Here is a 26,680-nt window from a genome sequence, read left to right as displayed (position 1 = left end):
CATAGTTCAAAGCTAATCACAAGAGAGAGGGGCATTATTTAAAGACAACATGAAATAGTTTTTACAACACAATTAACCGTAATTGAATGCTTTCTGAGTGACTCAGAATCTGCAGCAGAAAATAATGTAGGGCGGGACTTGATTTTAATCCATGGGGATTTGATTGGATTGTGGATGCTCAACTGTGATTTTGATGGTTAATATTATGTTATTATATTCTCTGAAGAGAATAAAAATGATTGGTACTTGCCCATGCAAAACTCAATGCTGGTTGTCAATGTGTTGCTACGGTGGTTGCTAGATGTTCTGGGAGGTTGTTTACACCCCCAAGCCACCATGGCCTCATTTTCTCCTGGCATTAACATTTTAACATAACGTTTTTTGGTGATCAGATTGCAATCAGACAGCACTTTACCACATTAAATGCCAGGTGTAAATGCCCCCAAGATGCATTGTGAACAAACTGTGATTGAATCACTGAAACTACATTTGGCGCTAGACATGGACAGATTTTGACCACATTCAAAGGAAGTGTACATGCACATGCAGCTTTGATATTTGGATAAGTAATTAAGAAATTTTGTAATGGTTATCCCCTTGTTTGTGGACTTAAAATGAATTTCAGATGTGGAAAAAATTATTAGGCTAAATTTTTATTAAAGATACAAAACCAAAAGAAATTATCATTGATGAATCATGCACAATGACACCAGGGACATTGATCAAGAAAGTAAATAGGGTCACTTTTTTCATGTAGGCATTAAAGATGAGGAAAGAATCACTGACGGAAAAATCATTTCCTAAATCACAAGGTGCTTTTTCAATCTTTGTCTCATTGAGCACTAATGAGATACAATAAACCCAGTGATCTAGTGGAGAGGGACAAGAACTTGTATGCAGCGGTTTACCTTTGTTTCAGTGAGCTGTCTCTGCAGTAGTTGTAAAGCCTCTGTGTGACCCTTCTGGCTGTCCTGTAGAGTTGCCAGCTGCTCCTTCATCTCCCTCTGTAAGAAAACCACAGCGTAACAGAATATGTCATTTTTTTGTCCATTAATCTGGCAACCTTTGAACCCAAAGTAATTAGTCTGAATTAGTATCAAAACTATGACAGCAACAAAGCCTTCTGTGTGTGATACTATTGACACTACACAAAACCCTTAATTGCATGATCACTCAAAATAAAAATCACTGGGCAAGAGTGCAACATGTAAAAATCCCATAATTTTTTTCCAATAGGTGAATACATTTTTAACAATAACATGAGGTTATTCGATAGTAGGCTATATGCTTCTGTTGAAGTCATCCGATTGCGTTTTTTTTAACAGAATATCTGATGAACAAATGAACTACCTGTGAATCCACCAACCAGAGAATCGTGACCAACAAACAAAAGATCTCTGCAGCTACCGCCCACTTCCCCGACATACTGTGGATGATGCAATCGAGTCTGTCTACCTACACATCTATTTGTATATATCTGAATATTTTGCAATAAACTTGATATTGTTTCTATACTTCTAATCAACAACTTTAATATCAACAGTTATATACACTTATTATGAACACGTGTACACCTACTTATTCATGCGATTATCTAATCAGCCAATCATGTGGCAGCAGTGCAATGCATAAAATCAAGCATGGATGGGTCAGGAACTATAGTTAATGTTCACATCAACCATCATAATGGGGAAAAATGTGATCTCAGTGATTTCGACCATGGCATAATTGTTGGCGCTAGACGGGCTGGTTTGAGTATTTCTGTAGCTGCTGATCTCTTGGGATTTTCACACACAGCAGTCTCTAGAATTACTGCCAAAAACAAAAAAACATCCAGTGAGTGGCAGTTCTGTGGATGGAAACGCCTTGTTGTTGAGAGGTCAGCAGAGAATGGCCAGACTGGTTCGAGCTGACAGAAAGACTACGGTAACTCAGATAACCACTCTATATAATTGTAGTGAGCACAACAGAATGCACAACATAACAAACCTTGAAGACCACGTTGGGTTCCACTTCTGTCAGATGGGTACAATTACCAATTAGAATGATAGAACTGTACATTTGCAATGTTTGGGGCAACAGTGACCACTATTGTCAAATCGTAATAATATCTCCAGGTTTGCGTAACGACAGTAAGTCAGAGGCTGCATTTCTCTTATGTTAATAATTAGCTCTCCAATCACAATAATCCATAAATGCTATGAATCACTCTTTTTGTACAAGGTCAATTTACGAAGCATTGCATACGTTAGCAGAGCTACTCAACATTGCAGCTCGCTTTATGATTTCATCATAAAAAATATATTTATCAATTAATCAGATGTGCATGAATTAAATTGAGGTTTTATCAGAGGGTTTAAGGTAGCTCTCTGAATGGCAGAAGCTCAGCACAGATAGAGGGGGGAATAAACTGCAAAATGGTGTAACAAATTAAATAAACAACAAAAGAATTTCTGAGCACAGCTGATGTTTAATGAGAGCGGAGGTCCATCGGCGCGCATGTTCATAGAAACAGTATGCTTTCAATCTCACCTGAATCACACATCAGCAAGAATCTGTCTAACTTTTATTTTATTCACGTTTGAATAGCTTAACTGAGATATTTGATTGTCATGAAAACAGTCATAACAGGAAAAAATTATAGTTTATCATACAATAACAGCGTTGAGAGGCCTTCACACAAATGCTAATTAGTGATATGCAATACTTCACTGCAAAACACAAAAGAGGGTGAACCAATCTCTATGATTTCTCACTAGAGCAGTCTCTTGTTTTTAAACTTATCTCAGCTGATTGTAATGTTGAACTCATGGAGTTATAAGAAGACAGTGTCTTTGACATTGACAACAATTCTATATTGCAATGAATGTGAGAGAAAGTGGCTCTTTGAAAAATGTAATCTAAACCATGAGAAAACTGAACTTTTACATCCCTAATTTAGTCTTTTACATAGGCTTGTATGATATATTATGTTACTAAATTATGAATTCTTAATAAAAAAACATTTTCACTATAAAAATGATATTTTCTTCATAGTATGTTTGATGTTTGAAAATATTGTGAATTTATGAAATTTCTTGGGCTAAAAATGTTGGCCTATAGATATTAGGCCACTATATTGTAAGCATATAAACATAACTAGATGAGTTAAGTACCTTGGGTCTCTGATGGCATTTAAAAAAAAAAGTGGGTTGCAGTGGACGAAAGGTTAAGAAACCCTGCTCTAGAACACCTTTGGGATGTGGTAGAATGGGAGATTCAGAGCGTGAATGTGCAGTTGACAAATCTGAAGAAATTGCATGATGCAATCATGTCAACATTGACCAGAAACTCATAGGATTGTTTTCAACATCTTGTGGAATCCATGCCACAAAGAACTGAGGCTGTTTTGAGAGAAAAGGGAGGTCCTACCCAGTATTAGGGAGTGTATTTTTCCATTATTTTTAATTTGATTACACCATTTGCAATGCTTCAATGCATTGTAATTCATTCCCTCATGTTGACAGTGTTCCAAAAAATAATGATGAAAAGTGGGCTGAGACTCCAGCACAAAGTGGACAAACAAGATCTGTTCTCTGTTTCACTGTTTTATTTATTTATTTGTTTGTGGCTAAAGTGAAAAGGGTACAGGTTCAGTTCTTTTTAAGAGGACTCAAGTATGAACTCTCAAAGAGTAGCCTTTTATTGGCAGTAGAACATGGGGAAAATATTCCTAAATTTTGTTTAAATAAAAAATTACTTTCTAGTTTATTGTTTATCATATCGCAGTTCAAATCGCATCGCAATATTATTCAAAATAATCACAATATGACTGTCCAAATCGTGCAGCCCTCAGTTTTATCTTAAATTCGCGGACAATTTGAATTTCGAATTTGACAGCCATGGTAAACAACAAACAAGGCAAGGTGGCTTTACGTGAAGAAAAAACCCAACAGAAATGCATAAATAAATAACGAGTCTCCAGAGAGGTATGTGTCAGGAAACTGGGTCTCTGCAGTCTCTGGACGTGGCAGAATCAGGACGACGGGGCCACATTTGCTCACCCAGAGACAGAATAAGAAAAAGTAAAAAGCACAAGTCCCTTTTAAAATACACTAGAGATAAAGATCACTTTAGACAATATATATTTTAGGTGGTATTATTTATATCCGTAGCACAAACGGTGCAGGACGAGTTATGCGATGAAGTTTAAAACACAAGGTTAAGGGTTTGTTAAATTCCAAACTGGAGGTTTCAGCCATAGTAAAACTGATACTTCCCTTAGCATGAACCACTAGCTAGGGCTGATACTGTTCCAGATGGGAATGAACGTCAAGCAGGCCAGGTCACATATTTTATAAACAAGATTAGCCTGAAAAGTAAATTTATCAACATTCCACAATCATGTACTCATCCAGATATTATTTAAAAATTAAAGAGGCAACTTTGAAGCAAATGCTTTTGTGATACACTCATGCCTCACAATGCTTAAGCTATACTTTCACAAACACTAAAAAGCTTCTCTGAAGAGCCACAGTAGTCCCTGAGGCATTAGCTGACAGCAGTGAGCCACAAAACTGTTGGCACTCTAAAGCAAGGCAAGCATTAAAACGGCTGTATCTCTTTCAAGGACGAGGACAGAGAAAACAATTACATTCTTTATTAAGTCCATTACTATAAGGAAACTCTGTCTAAAAGTTTTCAGATGAATTTCACTCCATTAGAAACACTGCTCTGTGTGCATACCTGATAGATGAGAACTGTCTTTAATGCAGCAAGGCAACAGAACCAGCCAGTGCATTTTAAGTAAAACACAAATGGTTATTGGATCATTATACACTTAATTTTTAATGTGCCATTAACCAAGAACTGTTTTTCCCAGCACCTTTCAAAAGTGGATCCAACTTCCTATAACAAAAATGTGCCTGTGATGTTGCAGTACAGAGAATAGACATGAATCATTCTTGCAGCGATTCGAGTTAACACACTCAAAATGTCTGAACAAAAGCCAGAGTGTGCTGGTTTTTGCTGTGTGGAAAGTAAAGAGCACTAGAGGTTAAAGGCGGCCTACGTTTCTATCAAATCAAACAGGCCATAGGAAGTTTGACATGACATTTCCCCAGGATCTCACAAGGCAGGGTTAGAAGGTCACCAGAGGCCAATTATAAACCTAAAACTTACTTCACCCCAGCTTAACTCTTTTTAACTTTGCTATGGGGATGAAGTACCAAAATAGATGTATTTAGCAACATATTCAAAACATCATGGAAGTGGATCTTAAATACAGCAGACAACAAATTTCCCATTTATTTCCTCTATGGGCCTTTGAGAAAATTCTTCAATAAGGACTTGAAATTTTGAACCAAACCAACATGCTCCAAGATAAATCACATTTATTTGAAGCAAAAAGACATTTAAAACTAATAAAAAGACTAAGGTATGAGAACGAGTAATTAAGAAGGAATGAATTCAAGACTCCTCCCATAAAGCATTGTGAATGATGTAATCAGTCAGGTTTGTTGTTTTTTAAATGTATTGACTTGTGTATGAATATTAAGGTGAATATTTTCAAGAGTCATTACTGTAGTTATTCTGACTCGCTGTACAGTTAGAGACAAAAGGTACTGCAAACGGGTAAACATGGCGTGACATGAGTCGGTCTGAGGAATAATGCATGATTATGAGCGATTATCAGTCACTCGTCCCAGCGCCATTTAAGAACCCTGATTTAAATCAGAGGTAGGCAATATGTTTGTTGCAAAACCAATAATAACAGGCATAACAGTTTAAACTTCACTAATTGCAAAGCGTCTTCAGTTGCTTATTAATAACTGATGTGTTACAACAGAATGCCAAAGACACTAAACAAATTACAGATACTAATGATTTCTCACTACAGCAGATTTGGAGCTTGTAGTGGATATATATATATATATATATATATATATATATATATATATATATATATATTTTTTTTTTTTCTCTCTGCTGTGTGTGATGCTCTCATGGTGTTTACTGGTTCCCAATATCTCACAATGATCTTTGATAGTGACAACAGAATTATTCATAACTGTTTACCATTCAATGTTAGCATTTCACAATTTATGTAAATTGAATGCCATTTTATATAGTAGGGCATAAACAAATAACTGCAGCATATAACTATTAAAAATAACTATCGGTGACGTATCGGCCTAAAATTTTCTAATTGGTACACCACTAGTACTATTAGTACTTCAGCAGATTTATTTATCAAATTAAAATCACACGAGTTAGGGTTTCTACTAAAGCAAATAAATAATTTAATAACCTCCAAGCTCATAGTAGATACACTCAAAAAATAGGTATTTTAGCCTATTTTTAAGATGCAATTTCAATTTAATAAATTTTCATCATATTGAACAGAGCAATTTTCAACAAAGTTGCATCAATAATTTATTTATAAGTTAAATGAAAGAAATTTGTTGTGAAATTGAAATGCATAAATCTGGTCTAAAATGTGCTAAAAAATGTATAGGTTTAAATACGAGTCTGATCTCTTGAAGCAAATTGATATTACATAGATCATTACAGTGTTTCCCAACCACTGTGCCGTGCAAGATTGTGAGGTGTGCTGAGGAAAATGATCAAATTCCACAAAATAATTAAATGCATGAAAAAAAATAAAATAAATTTCAGGGATCAAAACTCCTCTCCTTTCGGAGAAATTTGCCATTTTGAAACCATATTCGGTCACTTTTGTGATTGTGAAGAGCAATGATTAATGTGCAAAATTGAGTGATATTTATACTGTTAAGGGTCTTTCACATGACTCACATCAGCGCTGCAGAATACATTGTCCATGAAGTGACTATACACCAAAGTGTTTTTCACACACATGTGTTTGCTTCATCATTATCGTTTATGAATATCAGAGACCCCAGTTATTGAACTAATTTAAATTCACCAAGAAAACGCTTAGACCTAAGACATAAACTGAGTCATTTTATGTCTTATCAAAGCAACTGCAAGTTTTTTTGTCTCTTTCAAATACATGTTTTCAATGTTTATTGTGCACACCTCCCACTTTGTTACGTGGTAAACACTTAAAATCGCCCCTCTGTGATGCTTTCTGCAAATCTTGTCATGTGGAGGGCGATGCGGCGCTTGACGCTGGGTTCAGCCTCCAGAACCAAATTATAACTGCCACGAGAAGTCGTCTGTCTGAGGCAAAGATGCTAAATCTAATGACAATCGCCTCAGCATCAGTCTCCCTTGATGTACTTACGCAGCGGCGAGCACCCGGTTTAAGTCGATGCGGACGAAGAGGAAGGATTGAGTTATCGATTGAGTTCTGTGCAGTAAATGGTTTACGTGTTTTGTTCATATTTTAATCCTATTTGTTTTTTGTAATATTATGTTGTTCATATGTCGTGTTTTATTGGCCTCTGCTCTCACTGTGGGCAAAAAAAACATTCATCTGCTTCGTGTCTCTGTTTTTCATCTGTTCTCTTCATAAATAAATAAATGCATAATCTGCTACATGCTCGTTCTGTAAATTCATGATTAAAAATGAAAATGTGAATGGAAAAAAAAAGCTATTAATTGACTTAATATCATTAAAATATGAAAATTTAAATGTGGGGGAATAATAGATTATGATGGAATTTTTTACAACACTGTCAAAATGACGGATGATGAGAAAGTCTAACACAAGCACTGTATGTGACTTTTGTATAGCCGAATTTCACACATTACAAGTAAACACGCTACTAAGATTGACAGAAATAATTTTTTAGTCACAAAAATGTGCCGTGGTAGAAAAAAGTTTGGGAAACACTGCATTACACATATCGTGGCAGTTCTGAGGTAAAAGGTCCACTGTAAGGCACCCAAAGCGATTTAAATGTTCTCCAAAACAGATTAATGCTCTATCGTGTTTAAAAGCAACAATCCTACCTCCCTACCCTAACCGATAATGTCATAAAAAGCAAATGTGAGATGAAAGAAGCAATCGCTGAAGTAACCATGTTTTTGTGGTGCTTCTATGACACATTTGGCTCACGTGTTGACTTGCATGCTCTTTAACTTGTAAGATTGTAAATGTAGTTGTTACATAATGTAAATGTTATGTAATGAAGTGTCTCTAGTTTTTAGAATGCTTCGATGTTTCAGCTGCCGACATTTATTGGCCATCTGTAGACCAAATTATAACCATCGACATATAGTTTATAAGAATTAAAATGCAGATATGAAAAATGTATAATTAGTTATTAAACACACTACCCGCACTTACCTATATGCCACTTGTTGAGGGAGACCATCCAAAATATTTTGAAACCAGCAAAGCGGAGACTTTGACTTCTGCGGCATCGGTATGATATCCATTAATGCAGCATGATTGACTGAATTAAGATCAATCAAGAAATCGATATATGGCCTTGCACGATTACTAAACCTTAAAAGGGTGTGTTTCTGTATTCAGCACTTCAGTCATCACTGTGTGACCAAGCGGCACCCTCTAGTGTTCTGGATGGCATTATCCACAGTCAATAATGCCACTATAATACAACATTTATAAGGGGGTTTTGTTCCTTTGGTGATGATGTGGTTGACATTTCTGTGGAATAGCACAACATCAGAAGCAGAAAAAGAATTTGGAATGTTCTATCATATACAGTACATATGTTTAAATTGTGAGTTCTGTTGTTTTGAACTGCAAAAACAGAAGTGCAAGATTTTTAGAAGTACAAAATAACCTTTTATCATGTTATAATAGAGTTATATTTTCATGTTTTGTTCTATTTATCTTTCATTGTGGCTCTCTTAAAAATGTTGGCCAGTCATGTTGTAACGGGTTACGATGGGCAAGGAGGCGGCGAGAACCGGCTTGGCAATGTAAATAATAGTTTAATGAAAACTTTAACCAAAACACACAAACATAAACACACATGACGGACATGTCCGTAATTCTCTCTCTCTCTCGAACCGTCGTCACCGGCCACCAATATCCCTCGCGCGCCCCCATCAGGCCAAACCGGGCTCTTCTAGCCCGTCCCCGCCCCGACCCTCCGCGCCACACATGTGTTTAACAGTTCTAATCCATGTTCAATGGAAATGACTTGTTGTTAGAACAGTGAAAAATCTTTTGTACCTCTGTACATTTTTTAAATTATAATTCCAGAGTAAAACCGTGATCTAATGACAAAATAAGGTAAGTTGCAAAATACTGGTATTTATCCATGCTTCTTTGTTAGAATCAGTATCAGCCAAAAATGTTCATAATGGTGCATCCTTAAGTTTATTCCATCAAGAAACTTCCACGATACGTACAACAAGCCACATAAAAATTATTTTGTAGAGTAACGTGGTTCTATGAGACCAGTTTGGTTTGTACATTATCACTGAAAACAAAATGCTGCTCTAGATTTTAAATGGCATTTTCCCTTCAGGAACCCTACTGTTGAGCTCTATTCTGCCACTGTCCATTAACGGTCTCAAAGTTTCATCAGCCATCCACTTCTAGGAGCTGAAGATGCATTCTGACTGCTGGAGCTGATGAGAGTGAAGGAGATAATCAAGGACACATAAATAATAAAAAAAAAAAGAGACATGTTCAAAAAACTCCTTCAACCCCAGAGATCAGGTACACTCTGTGTGCAGCAGTCTGTTTTGTCATTATTGATGAATCTTGAGTAGGAACTAAGAAACTTCCTCAGAATCACTGGATCGTGAATATCTTTTCTCTACAACAATCACGAAAATAGCATAAAATGCAAACTGCTTTTCCCAAGTATTCCAACTACACAGTTCTCATCAGTCCAAAGCCAGAATGGTGCACAATCAAGGACACTTTGGCATTACCTTGAAAATGTCGGTGTCATAATTCTGCAAGGCAGCAAGATAAAAAGTAACAAACAGCCTGGGAACACAAGTCCAGTTCTGCCTCCCCACTTTATGACTAATGTGTAAATCACATCTGAAGCAGACAGCTAATGTGACATCTCCACTCCTTCCCTAACAGGGTCCAATCAGACCAACTCGACCACATAGAACAAACATGAATCAGAAGGTTAGTGGCCACATGTGAGTCATTTGGCCATCGCAATGAATCAGGACACAACACGTCTTGGCTAGGCATCGCTGCAAGTTGCTTCTGATGTCGGCTGTCGATATCTTCATAAAAACACCAAGAATAGACTTGCAGCACACAGTCCCAACAAAGGAAAAAATAACAATACAGCGTAATTATAATCACATCTCAAATTAAACTATAGGTTTTGACAACCAAATGGTATTATGGTGGTGTTATAACAGATGTTGGTGCAGTGGTTTATTGAAATGAAATGCTAATTTAAACAGATTGTAACTTTTTATTAAGGCAGCATATTGCAGACTGATCTTTTTCTTGGTTTTCTAACACTTAACTACAGGTAATGTTCTGTGCATATTCTTGTTTATCATGGACTCACCCTAAATAAAATGAACATGGATTATGCTTAAAATTTATGTTTATTTTGTTAGAATCCATTACCTCAGGAATTATTAAATAAATAGCACCTTTGTTAACAGTGCAGTTATTAGGCTACATAAAGTAGTTGACAAAAAGGCTTCCATTAGAGGAAGGCTAAATCCAAAACAAATAGGTGATGGACGCATTTATTTCAGAATCAAAGAAATGCTTATTTTCAACTAGCGAGACACCTCTTTTTTGAGTAGAAGAAACAGATCAAATATAATTATTTTTCATTTTCACAAGACAGGTCTACCCTTATGCTGCTTCAGACATCGTTTTAAATCAAAAAGGAATTTTTATCATTTTTTGAATCACTTTCCATCAAAACGTGTATGCTCAATTGTCAAAATTTCAAGAATTTTGCTACTGTATATAATGTTTTGCTTATATCGCCCACCCCATCACATGGTTATTTAAATGGTCATGAAACACTAAACTACATTTTATGAGATGTTAACAGATATTAGTGTGATGAACATGATAGAACACAAATGTAAGCATCGGTTCATTTAAATTTTAGGAGGAAAGTGGTAAATTGAGTAATATTTTTTGCACTATTTTCATCATCTGGGTTTAAAATCAACATCAAGTCAATATCACAGGACGTGACGTTTTACATTCCTGCAAGTAAGGCGTACACAGTGCGATTTTCGGCTGTCGTGCATGCTCCCAACCGAATTTGTCCAGAGATCGTGTGGAAATCGTTGGTGCTTGTGTGGTCACGGCTTACATCATGTAAGAGGAATTACGCGTGGAGCCAAGTGGCTTACGAGCAGCTCACGACCTCCTGATAATTTTTTTATACGTTTAAAAAATTGGGCCGATATGCCGATCTACCTGAAGTTGACCAATCCAATCCAACCCACCAATGTGGTGGTGTTACAACTCACACAATCAATGTAAACGGAGTGTTAAATGGTAAATGGTCTGCACTTATATAGCGCTTTTTTTTTTTTTAAACCTTAGAGGTTACCAAAGCACTTTACACTGTAAAGAGCTTTGGTAGACAGAGCTGCCATGCAAGGCGCTAGCCTGCCATTGGGAGCACTTGGGTTCAGTGTCTTGCCCAAGGACACTTCGGCATGTGGAGTCATGTGGGCCAGGAATCGAACCCGCCAACCCTGCGATTAGCAGTTGACCTGCTCTACCACCTGAGCCACAGTCGCCCCCGACTGAGTGTTCATGAAGCTTTTACACATTTGGAGAAAATGGTTATGCTAAAACTGTTTTCCCCATATTATTCATGACCACATCACTGGGAAGGTTTCTACAGAAATGCCATGCTGTTCTCTCCTCTTCAAACAAATCATATGCCATACGTGTTGTGCTTGAAAACCATCTTTATCACTCTGATGGACACCGTTCTATTTTTATTCATAATACTTGCATTAAATTCAGTTCTAGGGTGACATTTAGGGGGATATAGCATCTGTTATAATTGTATACGCACACTATAGTGGATATGTGATAGAAGTTTTTTTTTTTTTTTACCTCTCCGAGCACGTCTAGTGAAACAAAGGACTTCTAGGTTGAAAGTTCTACCTGTCAATCAACCACTATGGTGTAAATGTGCAGATTTATAGTGCATTTACATGGACAAGACCACACAGATCTTCTTCAGCATGTCTGCTATCAACATGCAAGCAGTGTGATTCAGATGAGAAGGATGTAGCCTACATCTAAAGCTGAATAATACAGGTAGCCAATACTCCACTAAAATAACTGAATTCTGCACTAAATGTCATGTTTGTGCTTAAATTAAATCCAAGTATAACCGACATCAACGGTGCAGAATTTCTGCACTTTTAAGTATTGTAACTTTTTTGCACTTAATTATCATGCAGTAAATGGCAGCAACACACTAACATATAATTAATGTAGGCAGTCATAACATCACACAGTCTCCCTTTTTAATCGGCAGATGAGTTTTCAGCTAATGCAGCCCCCATGCCAGTCTTCTTTTTTATTTCTAAAATCACAAGCTACAAGTAATTAAAGCAATGTCCACATCTGGCTTTATGTCTTATGATAAATAGCGCAAAAATTAATGCGCTTGCTCCGGAATTCTCCAGGTCATGAAGTCGTGTCCAATTGTATCTGTATGATTATCAGATAAACTGACACGTAACGTGTGCAGGGATCGCGACCTCCCAAGAGTCAGAACTTGCACCGTGTACGCCCGGCCTTAGGATTGTTGCTTGTCAGACTGTAGAATAGGAATGCAAGATATCGCCATGGCACACTGTGTGACATTATGTCAGATTATATGTTACACATTGTTGCCAACTGTGGTCCCAATTGTCCCGATCAGTGAACGTGACTCACTTATAATAAGACCGCCTGATCATATATACAGAAAATTACAGATGTTGAGAGTGCGGGAGGTAGCCTACAGTAATAATGAGCTATCACAAGCAAAGATTCATCACGGAAATATAAAGACTAGTGGCCTGAAAAATAACAAACTTCTCAGTTGAAACTGGGGAAAACAAAAAAGGTGGGTTATAGTATGTGTTTCTCCTCTTTTAGATTAGTAACCTTCAGGCTAGTGTTGTCAAAAATACCGGTACTCAAACAAAAACATTTTTACGATACCAGAATTTCTGAAGGTACCGGAGGGTACAAACAAGCAAAAGATGACGACAAGCAAAGTAGCTGCTGCTGCGGAGTCTCAACTTAATTTTGTCGAAAAGAAAAGTGGAAAAAGCCAGGTTTGGAAATTCTTTGGACTTGAGGCTGATGAAAAGGGAAACATCATAGATCAGCAAAAACCTATTTGTAAACGCTGCTTTCACAATTTTCGGACGAAAGGAGGAAACACACCAAACTTAATAAAGCACCTCAAAGACAGACACCCAGATTAATTCAAGCAACCAAAGCAGGTTAGTTTAAAATCATATAATTTGCATTAGGGCTGAAATGATTAGTTGACATTATCGACAACGTTGAAAATAAAAATTTGTAGAGAACATTTTGTCTAATAGCCAATAGTTTGATCTCATTTAACGTAACATGAAATCACAATAAACTGTAATGATGAACCGTGAGAGCAGCACTGCAGTTCACGCCTGACGGAGGAGAAGAATTACACAGATCACAGTCCAGATGCACTCAAAACTTTCACAGCTTCATATTAAAGATCTCAAAGTATTAGGGAATTATATAAAAAAATAATAATAATAAATTCAGAAGCACTCTCGTTGTGGAATAAGCGGAGCTGGAGCTCTTTAAAGGAAACATCCCGGTGTTACAAATGCAGTTATATTTAATGTGTTATAGCTTTATCAAAGTTCAAATAATACAGAAGCAGCTCATGTTAATAACTATAATCTCAGAAACTGGCGAATCTTCTATGAGTTGTGCGAATGTCCCGATCTAATGGGGAGAGATTGAAACTGCACCCGGCTGAGAGAGTCTCTGCTATCCCTCGAGCGCGGACGCTTAATGCAGCTAGATTAGAACGCGATTGCTCGTGACTTATTTAATCATAATGTCACTGTGCATTTCTTATCATGAAGAAAATTGGCAATATGCAGCTTTATTAATACGAGAGCACTTTGCACATTAGTTTGGAAATTGTTTTTTATTCATTCTATTGTATGCTTGTTTATTTAGGTTTTTTTATTACTTGGTAAAAACTTGTAAAAGTTGCAAAAGTTGAAGCAAATCTTATATAAGTGTTCAAAAATACTTGAAGCATACATTGTTCAGTTTTGTTATAATTCAAAAATAATATATTTAACGAAGTGTTGCTCAATTGTATATTTTTGCTCTTAGTTCAGCTGTTAATTTGTTAACTTTGTTAATAAAAGAGTGTTGTTCAGTAACCTGTTTTTGTGTTTTGCTTTGGTACTGAAAATGGTATCGAGTACAGTGAAATTTCACTGGTATTGGTACTGACTACTGAAATTTTGGTACCGTGACAACACTACTTCAGGCCATGCAAAATTTCGAAAATTCCAATAGGCTGATAATATATCGCACTTGCAATTTCCCTATGGATAATGCACAAACACGACATATATTTCTATAATTGTATCTGCTGATTTGGATTAAAACGTCCCATAAATACTTACCAGTATAAATTGTTCAAACCTTTTTTTTTTTTGAGTGGTGTGAATCTTACTAAAACTAAAAGAAGGTTACAGACGTTTAAAGTAAATGTATTAAAAGTAAAATAGTAATTAAAATAAAGTTGTAAAGCAAATACATGATAAACGTAAAGAAAACTTTTTTTAAGAAACGTGTTAAACGTGTTATTTATTTATTCATTTTGTAAGCTCTGAATTAATTTTATTCAGGGAATAATGCTTTTATATTGCTGACGTGTTACACTTTTCACCAAGTATTTTCTGTTATTAAAACTTTATAAATAAAATGAAAAGAAGAAAAAACATTGAAAGAGCTTGAGTAGAGTGATAACTGCGCACAAATGTTGCTATGATGGTGCAATTTATGATGGTTGCTATGATGGTGCAAATAGAAGCCAGGTTGCTTCTATTATGCGATCATTGGATGATTCAGCTGCACTTGCACTGTTTGTTGTCCATTATTGTGGTGATGGTGACATATCAGGGAAGGACACCTAGCTGTGCTCACCTAGAAATGCGGGGGAAATAACATCCTCCGGCTGCTATAATGAGCACCCTTTACATTATTCATTACACACAACATGAATAAAAAGAGGGAGCAAGGAAATAAGACAAAAACTATGTCAAACCTGTTCACAAACAAAACAGGGCTGCTGAGTCAGGCTAGAAATCTCACAGCTTGTCGGCCCTATTTTCACCATATCATAATGTGCTCAAACTGCGCCGCAAATGCTTATGGCTGCACTTCTCCTGGTATCAGCAGAGCCTGCAGCCTGTTGAGGGGAGGAAACGCCTGCTCCCTGCAGTCTTGAGCACGTCATCTTTGCCACAGCACACTGGCACAGCTTGCAGCAGTATGATTATGCAGCTGCGCCTTGGAGATTTCATACACCAAACAGTGGAGAATGGCTCGGTTCCAAAACCATAGTGAGCTGACTACTGCCTATATAGGCAGCATACTGAATGAAGTGACTGGTTTGGAACACTCTAAATAGGCAGCAATTCTGTGTATCATACAAACAATGCTACTCATGCAAGCTGCACAGAAGAATCGAGTCTCGATTGATTTCAATAGTTTGGCATTAATAGCCCTGTCACGATTTTTGAATAACCATCTGATATTTGAGATAACCATGATTATTGCGCACTTCAAATTTCAATCAAATTTGAATGCCCAAATAAGGGAATTGTAAGCCAATATAAATGCCATCACAGCATTACTGTGTGTCATTCAGCTGAACTTCGAGCATCATTAAGCCGCACCGTTAGGTCTGGAAGAGCACACGAGAATCTTCTCAAGCGCTCTGATGCGCCGATGTCAGTAGCGGCTCGCACTAAACTCCCACGAAAATACGTACAAACATTTATAAACTTTCATAGTGAACGCAAATAGAAAGTAAATGATTGTGTAATGGCAAATGTTCCTGGTCATAATGGGTTCATATACACAGCGTTAATGATATGCATTTGACACAGATAAATGCATACTCTATTTCTGTGACAAAATGATGAAATTAAATCTCAAAGGTTTTGCTTCATGAGAAATAAGAGCCAAAAGGGCCACATAGATTCTGAAAAATCCTTTATGCATTCTAGACAAACCTGTGCAAAAGTTTTCTACAAGAGAGGACTTGAGGTGAAATGTGTTTTGTTAATGGTTTCGGTCATTTGACTTTTCATGACTCTTATATCGTCTACTTGACATTCTGTCATGTCGCTTACATCGTCAGTGAGCATCAGAATACCATTCTTATGGTATGACTTGAACCATGTATTATGCACCACAGGCTAAATGGCAAGTTGATTCCTCAAACTCTGGTATTTTCCCTCGCTATACAACGTCTACAGAGGCAGAATATTTGTATGAATAAACAGAGGCAGAGATATTTTGCATTATAATAGATTTGCGAGTATACCTGACATGTTATATGTGGCAAACGCACACTCTAAACGAGAGAAGGGAGATTTGAGAGTTCACATCCAGTTTTGAGTAAAAGCAAAGGAAATCCTCTCTCTCGAGCAACATGAAATGCACGTGATCTCATGCCATAAAAGGACAGAACGCAAAAGTTAACGCTTGTAACGAGTCTTCTCCTCCAAGTCAAATGCACCCAATGCTCGAGTCCAAGTCCACGTGTACTACAACACTCGAGTACTACAACACTGCAATCGTGAAAGCCCTAAGAGACAATTAATTGTCATAATCACAATTATTTGTTTTACAGTTAATTGTCAAGACATTTCATAATCATGACAGACCTAGGTGTTAACATGTTCCTAAGAAAGTGATGCAATACTCTTATAAGCATAAATATTAGGGATGTCACAATTACGAAATTTGCCTGATGATTAATTATCATACAAACAATTGTGATTAATAATTTAATTATCTGTTTTAGGGATCAACTGTCATGAAAAAATTGGAATCATATAATACAGTTGGGATATATGATTTCCTTTAAGGCTTTAAAAATGTGGAATATAATGCATTTTTTCTCAGATTTCTTTTTTCACTGAGCTCATCGTGATGCATTCTGGGATTGCCTTCACCATGTTACCGGTCTGCAGTTAAAGTACAAAAGTAACTGCCAAACCCAAACAAAAATTGTAATGCACAGAAGACAGCCTGTTTGCAGACAAGCGGCAATTCAAAAGTCGACAGTAGGCGAATGGAGGTTGGTGTCAATGTCTGTCACAACTCACATTCTGAGAGAGTTTGTGCTGCATGTTAGATGCCAATAATACACAATTCTTCAGCTCACATAATGACAAATCTGACCTTTTTTGCTTCAGTTCCAGTCTTCCCTCCCGGTCTAGTGCACTGAGGAAGATGGAGGCTCACAGGTTTAAAACAGATGAATGCCAGTTTTGTGATTAGATGGATCAATTGGATTGGATTTGGTTTGGATTATCTGCTCAATAACACGATTACCACTATACAATGGAGCTCAAATTCCTTAGACTCTCTAATAGAAAGCAAAAATGCCATAACATTATGTACATAATAAGGTTTGCTTCAATTTGAAGATCTTAAATGAATTGGGACTGAAGCATGATAGTAAAGGAAGTAATGGGCATGAAGAAGTGACAGCAATGACTGATTATGAAAAGAATAACCGGTTGATTCTTCAACTTTGGTCACTTTCATGCCCCAAGGGTTGATTTGTTAAATCAAACAGACTCACCTCATTTCTTTGTTATATGAAGGTCACATTAAAACTTTAGAACTTGACGTTATTTACTTTTGGTACTTTTCAAATATCTTTTATGTAGATTTAACCGTTTTAGCCTTGTCCCAGACCCAGAATTTGAATATTAAACTACGAAATTCCATTATAAAAATCATTACATGATTAAAACTTTGATAATCTAAAAAAAAAAAAGTGAAATAAAGAAACCATTTCGATATTTATTGTGTGAAAATTATTTCTATAAATTTTTCACAAATTATTTGGCCCACAGTTGTGGTGTCATCTCCACCACACCAAACCATTTAGCTCCTAATAAAGTTTCTCAAAAGGCGTTGTTTCCAAAGCTATAATTTTGGCAAATTACAATAAAAGTGTGAAAACATTATTTTAAATGTGTGTATTTAGGCTACTTGAAATGTTAGCTTTGCAATTACCATAGCAAGACAGAGAAGTCTGCCATTTCATTACAAAAACATTAGAAAATGTAATTTCCACCACAGAATTCTATAGTGTGCAACATTCTGTTTCCGGAAGTAAAAATCCCATTCATTTTTTTCCATCGATTAATTGATTTTCAACGATAACTTGTAAACCTTTAAAGACAGACTGACCATGAGCTCCGAGGTTGTTCATTGATGGTTTACTCTTCTGTTGAAGTCATCAGTCTGCATTCTCAACTTCATTGTTTACAAATTGTGTTTGAAAGTGGAATTTATGGTGAACCATATATTACCAATGTCCCAGCAGAGAAATCTTCACAATTCTGAGAACCGTGGCCAAACAAGCCAGCGAAACGTGTCTCGGAGCGACTGCCCACTCTCATGACGCACTGTGAATGATGTAATTGAGTTGGTGTCTCTGAATATTTAACAATAAACTTAAAATATATTGTACCTTTGTCTTTTTGAATTTTTTACATTAAAACAAAGTTTACGATGCTGGTTTGGTTCATGTCTTACAACTCGATAAGTCTATGGGAAAAATACTTCTGGAACCCAGATGGCTGAATAAATGGGTGGTCACTGTTGCACTCTATTAAACACTGTGCTGGAGTCTGAAATGTGCTGGAAATGATATTGTGGTGAAAAAAAAAAAAAAGACAACAATGACATAAATCCTGTGATGCATGAACATACACGGTTGGACAATATTAGTTGACAAATAAAAAAAAAAATGGTGTGTGAAAAATGTTTTAACAAGATTTTACTTTCTAGAAGTCCATAGTGCTTAAAGTGCCAGAAATGTAAGAAACACCCAATTACATGACATTTCAACAACATGTAATTTTGTGATTGGTTGCTATGGCATATTGAGTAGAGCCTTGTGGTCTGATTTAGGAATATGCATGAGTACCTGAGTACTCAGAAGTGACAGCAATGATTGATCATGAAAACAATGTTCGATATTGACCATCGGTGACATGATTTTTCACTTAATTCTCAAAACACAAATGTCAAAAAAGTGGCCTTATTTTAAATTTGCAGGTACCTTGTTTTCAGAATAATCACAACAACTAGCTCCAACACTTTTTGACTTGTCACACCATACTTAAAATGCCATGGTTATAATGAATCCTGTCAAGTCAACCGTGGTATAAAAATACGAAAATATAGTCTAAAAAGTAGTCATGCACACTTCAAATAATACCGGTCACCTGAAGGAAGCACAGTGAGATGCTGTTTTGTGAGCGTTCTTTAATTGATTTGGCCAGTGAGACTTTACATAATGACAATACATATGCTGCCTTATGTTTTGATTGTTATGAAGACGTTTTTTGTACTTTTTGTAACAGGCTATGTTACAAAACCTTATCATAATGAATATGTGAGACACTGAAACAACAACAAGACACAATGCAACGGCCACAAAAGCACTGATTGGAACAAAGCTGATTTGTATGCAAGCAGCCAAATGGCCAAATGCACACCCGTAAAAAGGAAGTCAGATGGTGCAGGAGCCATCAGCATGCAGTTATTGTCATTTACGCCCACTGTAGCTTAATGGTGGCAGTTATCTTACCAAAAGTGTTGTTTCTCTAGGTATGAATAGCTTCATATCTACATTATATTTCCCTTGTGGATATACTAGTGACTCATGGCTGTACAAAATGTCAGTTTTTCCCCATTTTCTTGTCATGATACAGTACATCACATTGTGGAAAGCAGCTTTAAGTATCAGCAAAATATGTTACAAGGTAAATGCAAATGAGGGAAGTGGGTCTGTAGAGCAGCGCTTCCTCTAGAAGTTAAAGTGTAGCACAAGTTATGTAAATGAAAAATGCAGATAACCCCCTTCCCTTTCCAGGACAAAGAGTTTGTACACCATGCATGTAGGGCTGGGCGATACATCAAATACCTTTGATATAATGGCAATGATTTTGCTGACGATGTAAAATTCAACGATATCGTGAAATCACAATGATTTAAATTAGACTTATTTGGCCATTAAGTTTCATAGAGTGCATCAGTAGACTAATTTCATGATCCCTCAGGGCTATATAATGAATCAAAATAACATCAAAATGGATATATGACTATATGTGATTATTTAACTGCCAAAGGCTGCGATTAAAGACAGACAAACATGGTCTGAGTGCACTTCAGAATGAACCGGCAAAACACGCTGATCTGTGTGGACGCGCGTGGAAGGCTCATGTTTTTAGCGAAGTTCACCTACATTGTGAAGTACTGCAGGTTCAAGCATTCGTGCAATTCCAAACATTAGTAACCGCTATAAAGTTATAATACAAATCTATAAAGGCAGAACAGTTAGGACAGTTTGACAGCGGTTCACAATAAGTGAAGTCAAACAAACACTGCATTTTCCATTTCATAATAAAAGATACTGGTGAAGGTGAAATAAACAGGACTGCACACTTGCAGTGTCAAAATAAAAACCCCAGTTTAGGGTGAAGTAAATAGGACAGAAATATATTAATTTATCTGTAAAAAATCTTATCATGAAAATAATAATTCAGTATAATAATACAATAATGAACTTGACTGGGTTGCACAGTAATCATTTAGTACTATGCAATTTTCATCTGGTTTCCAAAAAATAAGTGAAGTAGTTTTTTGGACACCTTGTTCATTCACAAAGAAAAATGTTTTAATAAAAATATATGAAATCTAAGAAGAAATGCGTGCCATCAAAAACCCGGAAGATACACTGGATCGGAAAAAGGACCCTGCACTATGGTGGGAACATCGATAAGAAGAAGAAATAATTCGATTTTTATTAAGCTTCCATATATGATTTTATGTTAAATATAAGTATAAATGTGCAAATCAATGAAAATGATTACATGTACTCTCCCTTGTGTTAATTTAGTGAAAAACATGCCTTTATCATTTTTAAATAGATTTGTTTTCACAAAGGCTTCTACAAGGCTACAATGGGTGTTTAGATTAAATGACGGTTCCTCTGGTTTAAATTTTGAGATATAAATTCTGAAGACATATCGCCCAGTCTAACATGCATGCAAACTGAAGCTGAAACACCATCCAGCTACAATGAACTCCCGCCCTCCACCCAGACCATGTAAATAAATAATAGCATCCTAGTATCAAGAACGGCAGATTTTCAGGGATTTGTCCCACGCAGAGTGAAACCACAGAGAAGTGTCCATTTGAAAAGCACCCAGGACTGAGACCAATGTTTGGCAGGCGCTGCATGTATTGCTGCCAAAAGGATTTGCTGGATTCATGAAGGCCCTTTATGAGCAAGAAAAAGACAAAGTACTCAGATAAATTCAAATTTGCTGTGTAGAGTGTAAGAAATTAACAGGAAAATAAACTGAACCGACACATCAGAGCCAAATCCAACCTGGTCTCATGAAATCACATTACTATATCTATGTTTTAGCTAAAAGATTTTTCTTTGGCTCATTGAATGTATCTAGGTACTTTCCTAGTGAAATTAACACTATCAGTTCAGGCAGGCCAAATTCCAGAGAAGCTGGAATTTATTGAAAAAACATGATCTGAGCTCAACATTTCTGCTATGCATCAAGTGCATCAAATGCAAAAAATATCCACCGTATTCAAACGTATCAGCACTTTTCATCAACCAGGGCCCTAAACTAACTATGCTTGATGTACTGTTAAACTAAACATACAGTATCTAACATCTACATTAGATACATAATATTAGATCATGTCTATATAGTCTATATAAGATCAGGTAGCGTTTGCTCAAACATGCCCTTCCTGCAGCACGTGCATGCTGTGACTCCTCAGAGGCCGAGAGAGGCTTCCTCCACAATCCTGCTGGCAGGAAGAGCAAGCATAAAGGTAAGGTGTTCACCTCCAGTGAGGGTGAGCTGATTCAGTGGACTGGAAAACATAGACTGATGTAGAAGTAGCTAAACCACTATCTTTCCATCATAACTTTGATCTACTAAAAGGAATTTTTCACCAAAAATGTCTTCTGGGAAAATAAAGAAGATTTTTTTTCCCTAAAAGGTATAAGATATAGGTTTTAGGCTAGGTGAGAAGCAACTTGCAATTTAACCCTTTAAGCTTGGATGGGCCAGTGAGGAAAAAAAAAAAAACCAACCTCAAAATAATAACTACATTCTTGACCATCACGCAATTGTTTGAATACTTAAAAGCTGTAATTTAAAAGGCATGCAGGCATTATGACCAAAGCTGAAAGTGCTTCGAAAATTGTTTTGCTGTATGTCATTGGAAAGCTCTCAAAGAATAGAATACAAGCAGCTTGTTTGCTTTACCCACATACACCTGAGTAATAGCCAAGTATGTGTCATTGATTTAAGCAACACCTGTTTACATGTAACATGTATTTGCAGAATTTTCACTTTTATCTTACCGAAAAATAAACCAAACAAAACAATATCACATAGGAGATTATCTTTAAAACAAGACCACACACACAATGTAATCAGATGCATAGATCATTAGGTAATCCACACAAAGCACAATGTGCACACAGCACATAATGTGCTATCTGGTAAAAAAAAAACTATTAGCTTTCCTGGATCAGATGACTTCATCAAAAATGATGTAGTACGTGGTCTAGCATCATGGAGTGCTAAACCAATCAAATTAGGATTCAGATTGCTGCAACCAAAGGTGGAAGTCATCCAAATATGGGCAGAGAGGATTAATTACATATGGCAACCAGGAGATGGCACCAAGTACATGAAACAGACTCGATGGCTCAAATGACACAGAATGGAACTGAATGAGATCTCTTTACTCATGCCTGCATGCTTTGGAGAGAGAGGATACCTTTAGTCATTGTTGTATTTGCAAGTGTAACTAGATCTTATGTACAATTTATTTGTTTGGAGATGTTTTTGGACACTAGGAAAAATTATTTTTGTAATGCTACAACTTTTGATTGCTTTTTCATATCAACACAAAATTGCAACATGATTGGAAAAGCAGTTTTTCAGAACCACCTTATTTACACCCTGAGAAATATAATGGCAAATCAGAAAAATAAGAAAAGTATTTGGTAAATACATTTCAAATTTTGTATTTGTTTCTTAGGTTGAGATTATCAGAATTTGTCATAATCTATATCATTAAAAATTTGAAAACTTTTTTTTACAATGATACAAACACTCCTTGTTTTTATGTTGAGTTATAAGCATTTAATTTTGGGTATGACACAGAAATAGGAAATCTTAAAAACACCTTCAGAGCATAGAGGGTTAAGTCGTTTTTCAGCAAAAATCTTGACATCAGTTAAAGCTAGAAACAACAAGTTCTTGCGTGAATGTTCATGCCAATGCTTTCTCACGCAGAGCTCATGAATGTGCTAAGGGCATCAAGATTTTCTGAAAAATTACTTTTATTTTTTGTGTGATTTTCACCAACACCTATCGTAAGCCTTCAGAACCCTTGGAATATGATGCACAAGCCCATGGCCTACTTTTATGATACTTTTGGATCCTTTAAGCTTTAAGAGTGAGGCACTATCCACTGCCATTGTATTGGAAAGACAGAAGACATCTTAATTAAAACTCCTTTCCTGTTCCACTTAAGTCAAACAAGCTTGCGACGCCATGAGGGTGAGTAAACTATAATTTACAGAACTATTCCTTTAAATTACAACACTCCAAAAATAACATATTTAAGTATTTTACAATTGATTGAGATAGCTTCAACTAACAGTAGTTTAGCCAAAAATACATGTTTTTTTCCACCCTATTTGTCATTCCAGTAAGAGCAAAAGGAGTTTTAAGTTAAAGGCTAAGCAAACTGACATGAAAGTGAAACTAAAAATATCCATTACTGGGGAGATTATGGCAAAACCCAATAAATAACCATGTCATCTTTAGAAAGCTCCTTAGGATTAAATAAAACCTCTCATACTCAGCATGTTGTTTATTTAAACTAAGCAGTTTGAATGCAATACTGTACAGTATATAGAGAATCACTTATTGGATATCCAAAATACATTAGATAGACTTACCACATTTCTCATCATGAAAATGGGTGTAAAGGTGGCTCCTATCTGCATTTACAAGACAGATTTCATTCATATTTATTTGTATATATAATTAAAGAAATATATATCACATCAAATTAATCATATTAAATCGTGGTCAAAAGTAAAGCATCCAAAAAGCACAAAGTGACCAAAATAAGGCTTATAGCCTGCCCTGCATATGCATATACTAACAGATCCGTTTGTGTGCTTTTAAAGGGATAGTTTACCCAACCCACTGAAAGAGAGAGTCTAATCTATCCCGTGACCCTTGCAGTGGTCACTAACAGCTCCATCTGTAGCTACTGAAGTACATCTGCTATAACTGATGTTAAAAACCTTTTCTCCTACCCCAGCATAGTGAGCAGAGATGACCATAACTAAGTCATTTGTAGATGGTTGACTCCCTTAAAATGTGTGAACACTGTGGCATTTCCAAAAAAATTTCATTGTTTGTTAGAGCAGTCTGACAAGACAACAGCAGGCTAAACTAATGGGTGTCACGGCCGGCTCATAAGCTGCAACAATAAGGGAGACTTCAAGTTGGATATCTTGCTCAAAGTAAATCATTTCTTAAAAAGGAACAAATTAATAACAAAATAACTGGTAACAAAAGAGTATAACAATTCTGGATTGGGGAGATGTGGAAGATACAGTGAGACTGGTGGCGAAAATGCTTGATGTAGGGCTGGGCGTTATGCAAAACGTATTTCCTGATATTTTAATAAAAAAAATATTGCATAACCAATTACGTCGCCAACCCCCCCAGCCCCCACTTCAAAGGGAGCCGTGAATTTCAGTTCCACCAGTCGATTTAACTTTAAAATTCAATACATTTATTGAAACACGAAAAAACACAAAACCAAAAAACACTTCTAAATTCATAAGCAATTAAAATACATTGGGTAAAAAAATGGAGTATTCAATGATTGATAAGTTGATTGAAATCATAAACGACAGATAATCAATTATCGATTATGCATTAACATCCCTACTTTGTACCGAATGATTTAAGTGTTGTTCACGGATCTTAAATGGGTTCTTTTGAGCACAAAACAAGTCAGATTCCCGAACAAATTACTATAATGAGCCAGTTCTTTTGAATTTACAGAGCGAAACAGATAGCAACCAGTGTAATCTGATTCCCAAATGAACGACTCTAATGAGCCGGTTCTTTTTAATGAATCCGACTTTATGTCCAGTTAGAAATTAACCTCCTGAGAATTAAATCAAGAGGACACATTAAATACATACCATTCAGCACCATTAAATTATTGCATATAACATTCCTATCCTGGCTGTTAAAAAAGAAAAAAAGAAAAAAAAAGAGCATTCTATTTTCATCTAATGTGCATGAAATAAATAAATAAATAACGTTTTTGCCAGTCCAAATTTTCAAATGTTAAGTCAAAAGAAAACAGGCGGGGGGGCTTCAATAGACCATTCATTTGGTGTTACACTTACTGATGCCTCAGTATACAACCCCCGACTCAAACTTCATAATAACAGACCACATCGTTTTTTTGTTCATTACAGTTGTATGTATAGTAGCAATAGTCCCAGATAGCACTGGTATTCGGCTGAAATCGGTGGTGAAGCGGCTCAGACTATGAGCCCAGGACAGGGGCTGTTCAAACACACGAAAACAACAGACTGAAACCGAATGAGAGTATCTCGAGAGACACACTTCTAAGTTGAACATCTTTCCTGACAAACCATTTAAACAACTCATTGCTTAATCTGAGAAACGCTTATAATAGAGCAACACTCAAACACCAAATACCTCCACCAACTGTAAGGGGCTGTTCACAACGAACGCTTTTGCAACCATCCATCTGTTTTTCTACGTAAGCACTGTCTTTGCAGTCTAGCGAATGTCTTTGTTTCGCTTTGATTTTTTTATTCAGAATCTTGTGCAGGAGCGCTGTTTTGATGATTTGTCTAATTAAAAAGAACCTCTAATTTAAAAAGCATCTCAAGACACCTGCTTTCTGTTAAACTGTGTTTGTTGCACTGTCTCTACCCTTTTTTAGTGCAAGAATGCAATTGATCTGAAGTCATTGTCAAGGCTTGGCACAAATACAAAATTCTATCACAGTTTTATAATTCGACTGTGTATTTTTTCTTTAAATTCGATGAAAATTTGAAATTCTAATTTTAATTTCACATATGAATATCATTCCGTAAACATTCAGGGCACCAATTAAAATCATGTTATCTCCTAGTTTGATTTTTTAACCACAATTACGAAGAGTAAATAACAAATATATATAGTTTGCATATGCTGTGACTGTGTGCTCTTCAAGTGTGAGCATCTGTGAATGTGTTGAGCCAATGTTGTGCTGACGCGGGCTCCTCTCTAGCCCAGCGGGCGTTCCGTCTGCCAGGGGCCGGAGGACTGCCTCCGATCAACCTGGGGAGGTGCGGCTGTCGTCCGATAGAGTGTGGAGGAGTGGCCGAGGACC

At 36.4% G+C, this 26,680-nt stretch overlaps 1 protein-coding gene across 3 annotated transcripts in view; it reads right to left on the bottom strand.

Moving 5' to 3' along the window:
* The window catches only part of LOC127626049 (E3 ubiquitin-protein ligase TRIM62-like), an 80,364-nt gene that overhangs the window by 21,069 nt on the left and 32,615 nt on the right, over window positions 1-26,680 (bottom strand). For all 3 annotated transcript variants that reach the window (XM_052101577.1, XM_052101576.1, XM_052101578.1), the window contains exon 4: window positions 909-1,004. In XM_052101577.1, the coding sequence (XP_051957537.1) occupies window positions 909-1,004 (96 nt within the window). The remainder of the gene's footprint in view (window positions 1-908; window positions 1,005-26,680) is intronic.

This window comes from Xyrauchen texanus, chromosome 32 (assembly GCF_025860055.1).
Source record: "Xyrauchen texanus isolate HMW12.3.18 chromosome 32, RBS_HiC_50CHRs, whole genome shotgun sequence".
In the NCBI taxonomy this organism is placed as follows: Eukaryota; Metazoa; Chordata; class Actinopteri; order Cypriniformes; family Catostomidae; genus Xyrauchen; species Xyrauchen texanus.
Note: the sequence above shows the minus strand (reverse complement) of the source record. Positions and strands in the feature narration are given on the sequence as shown.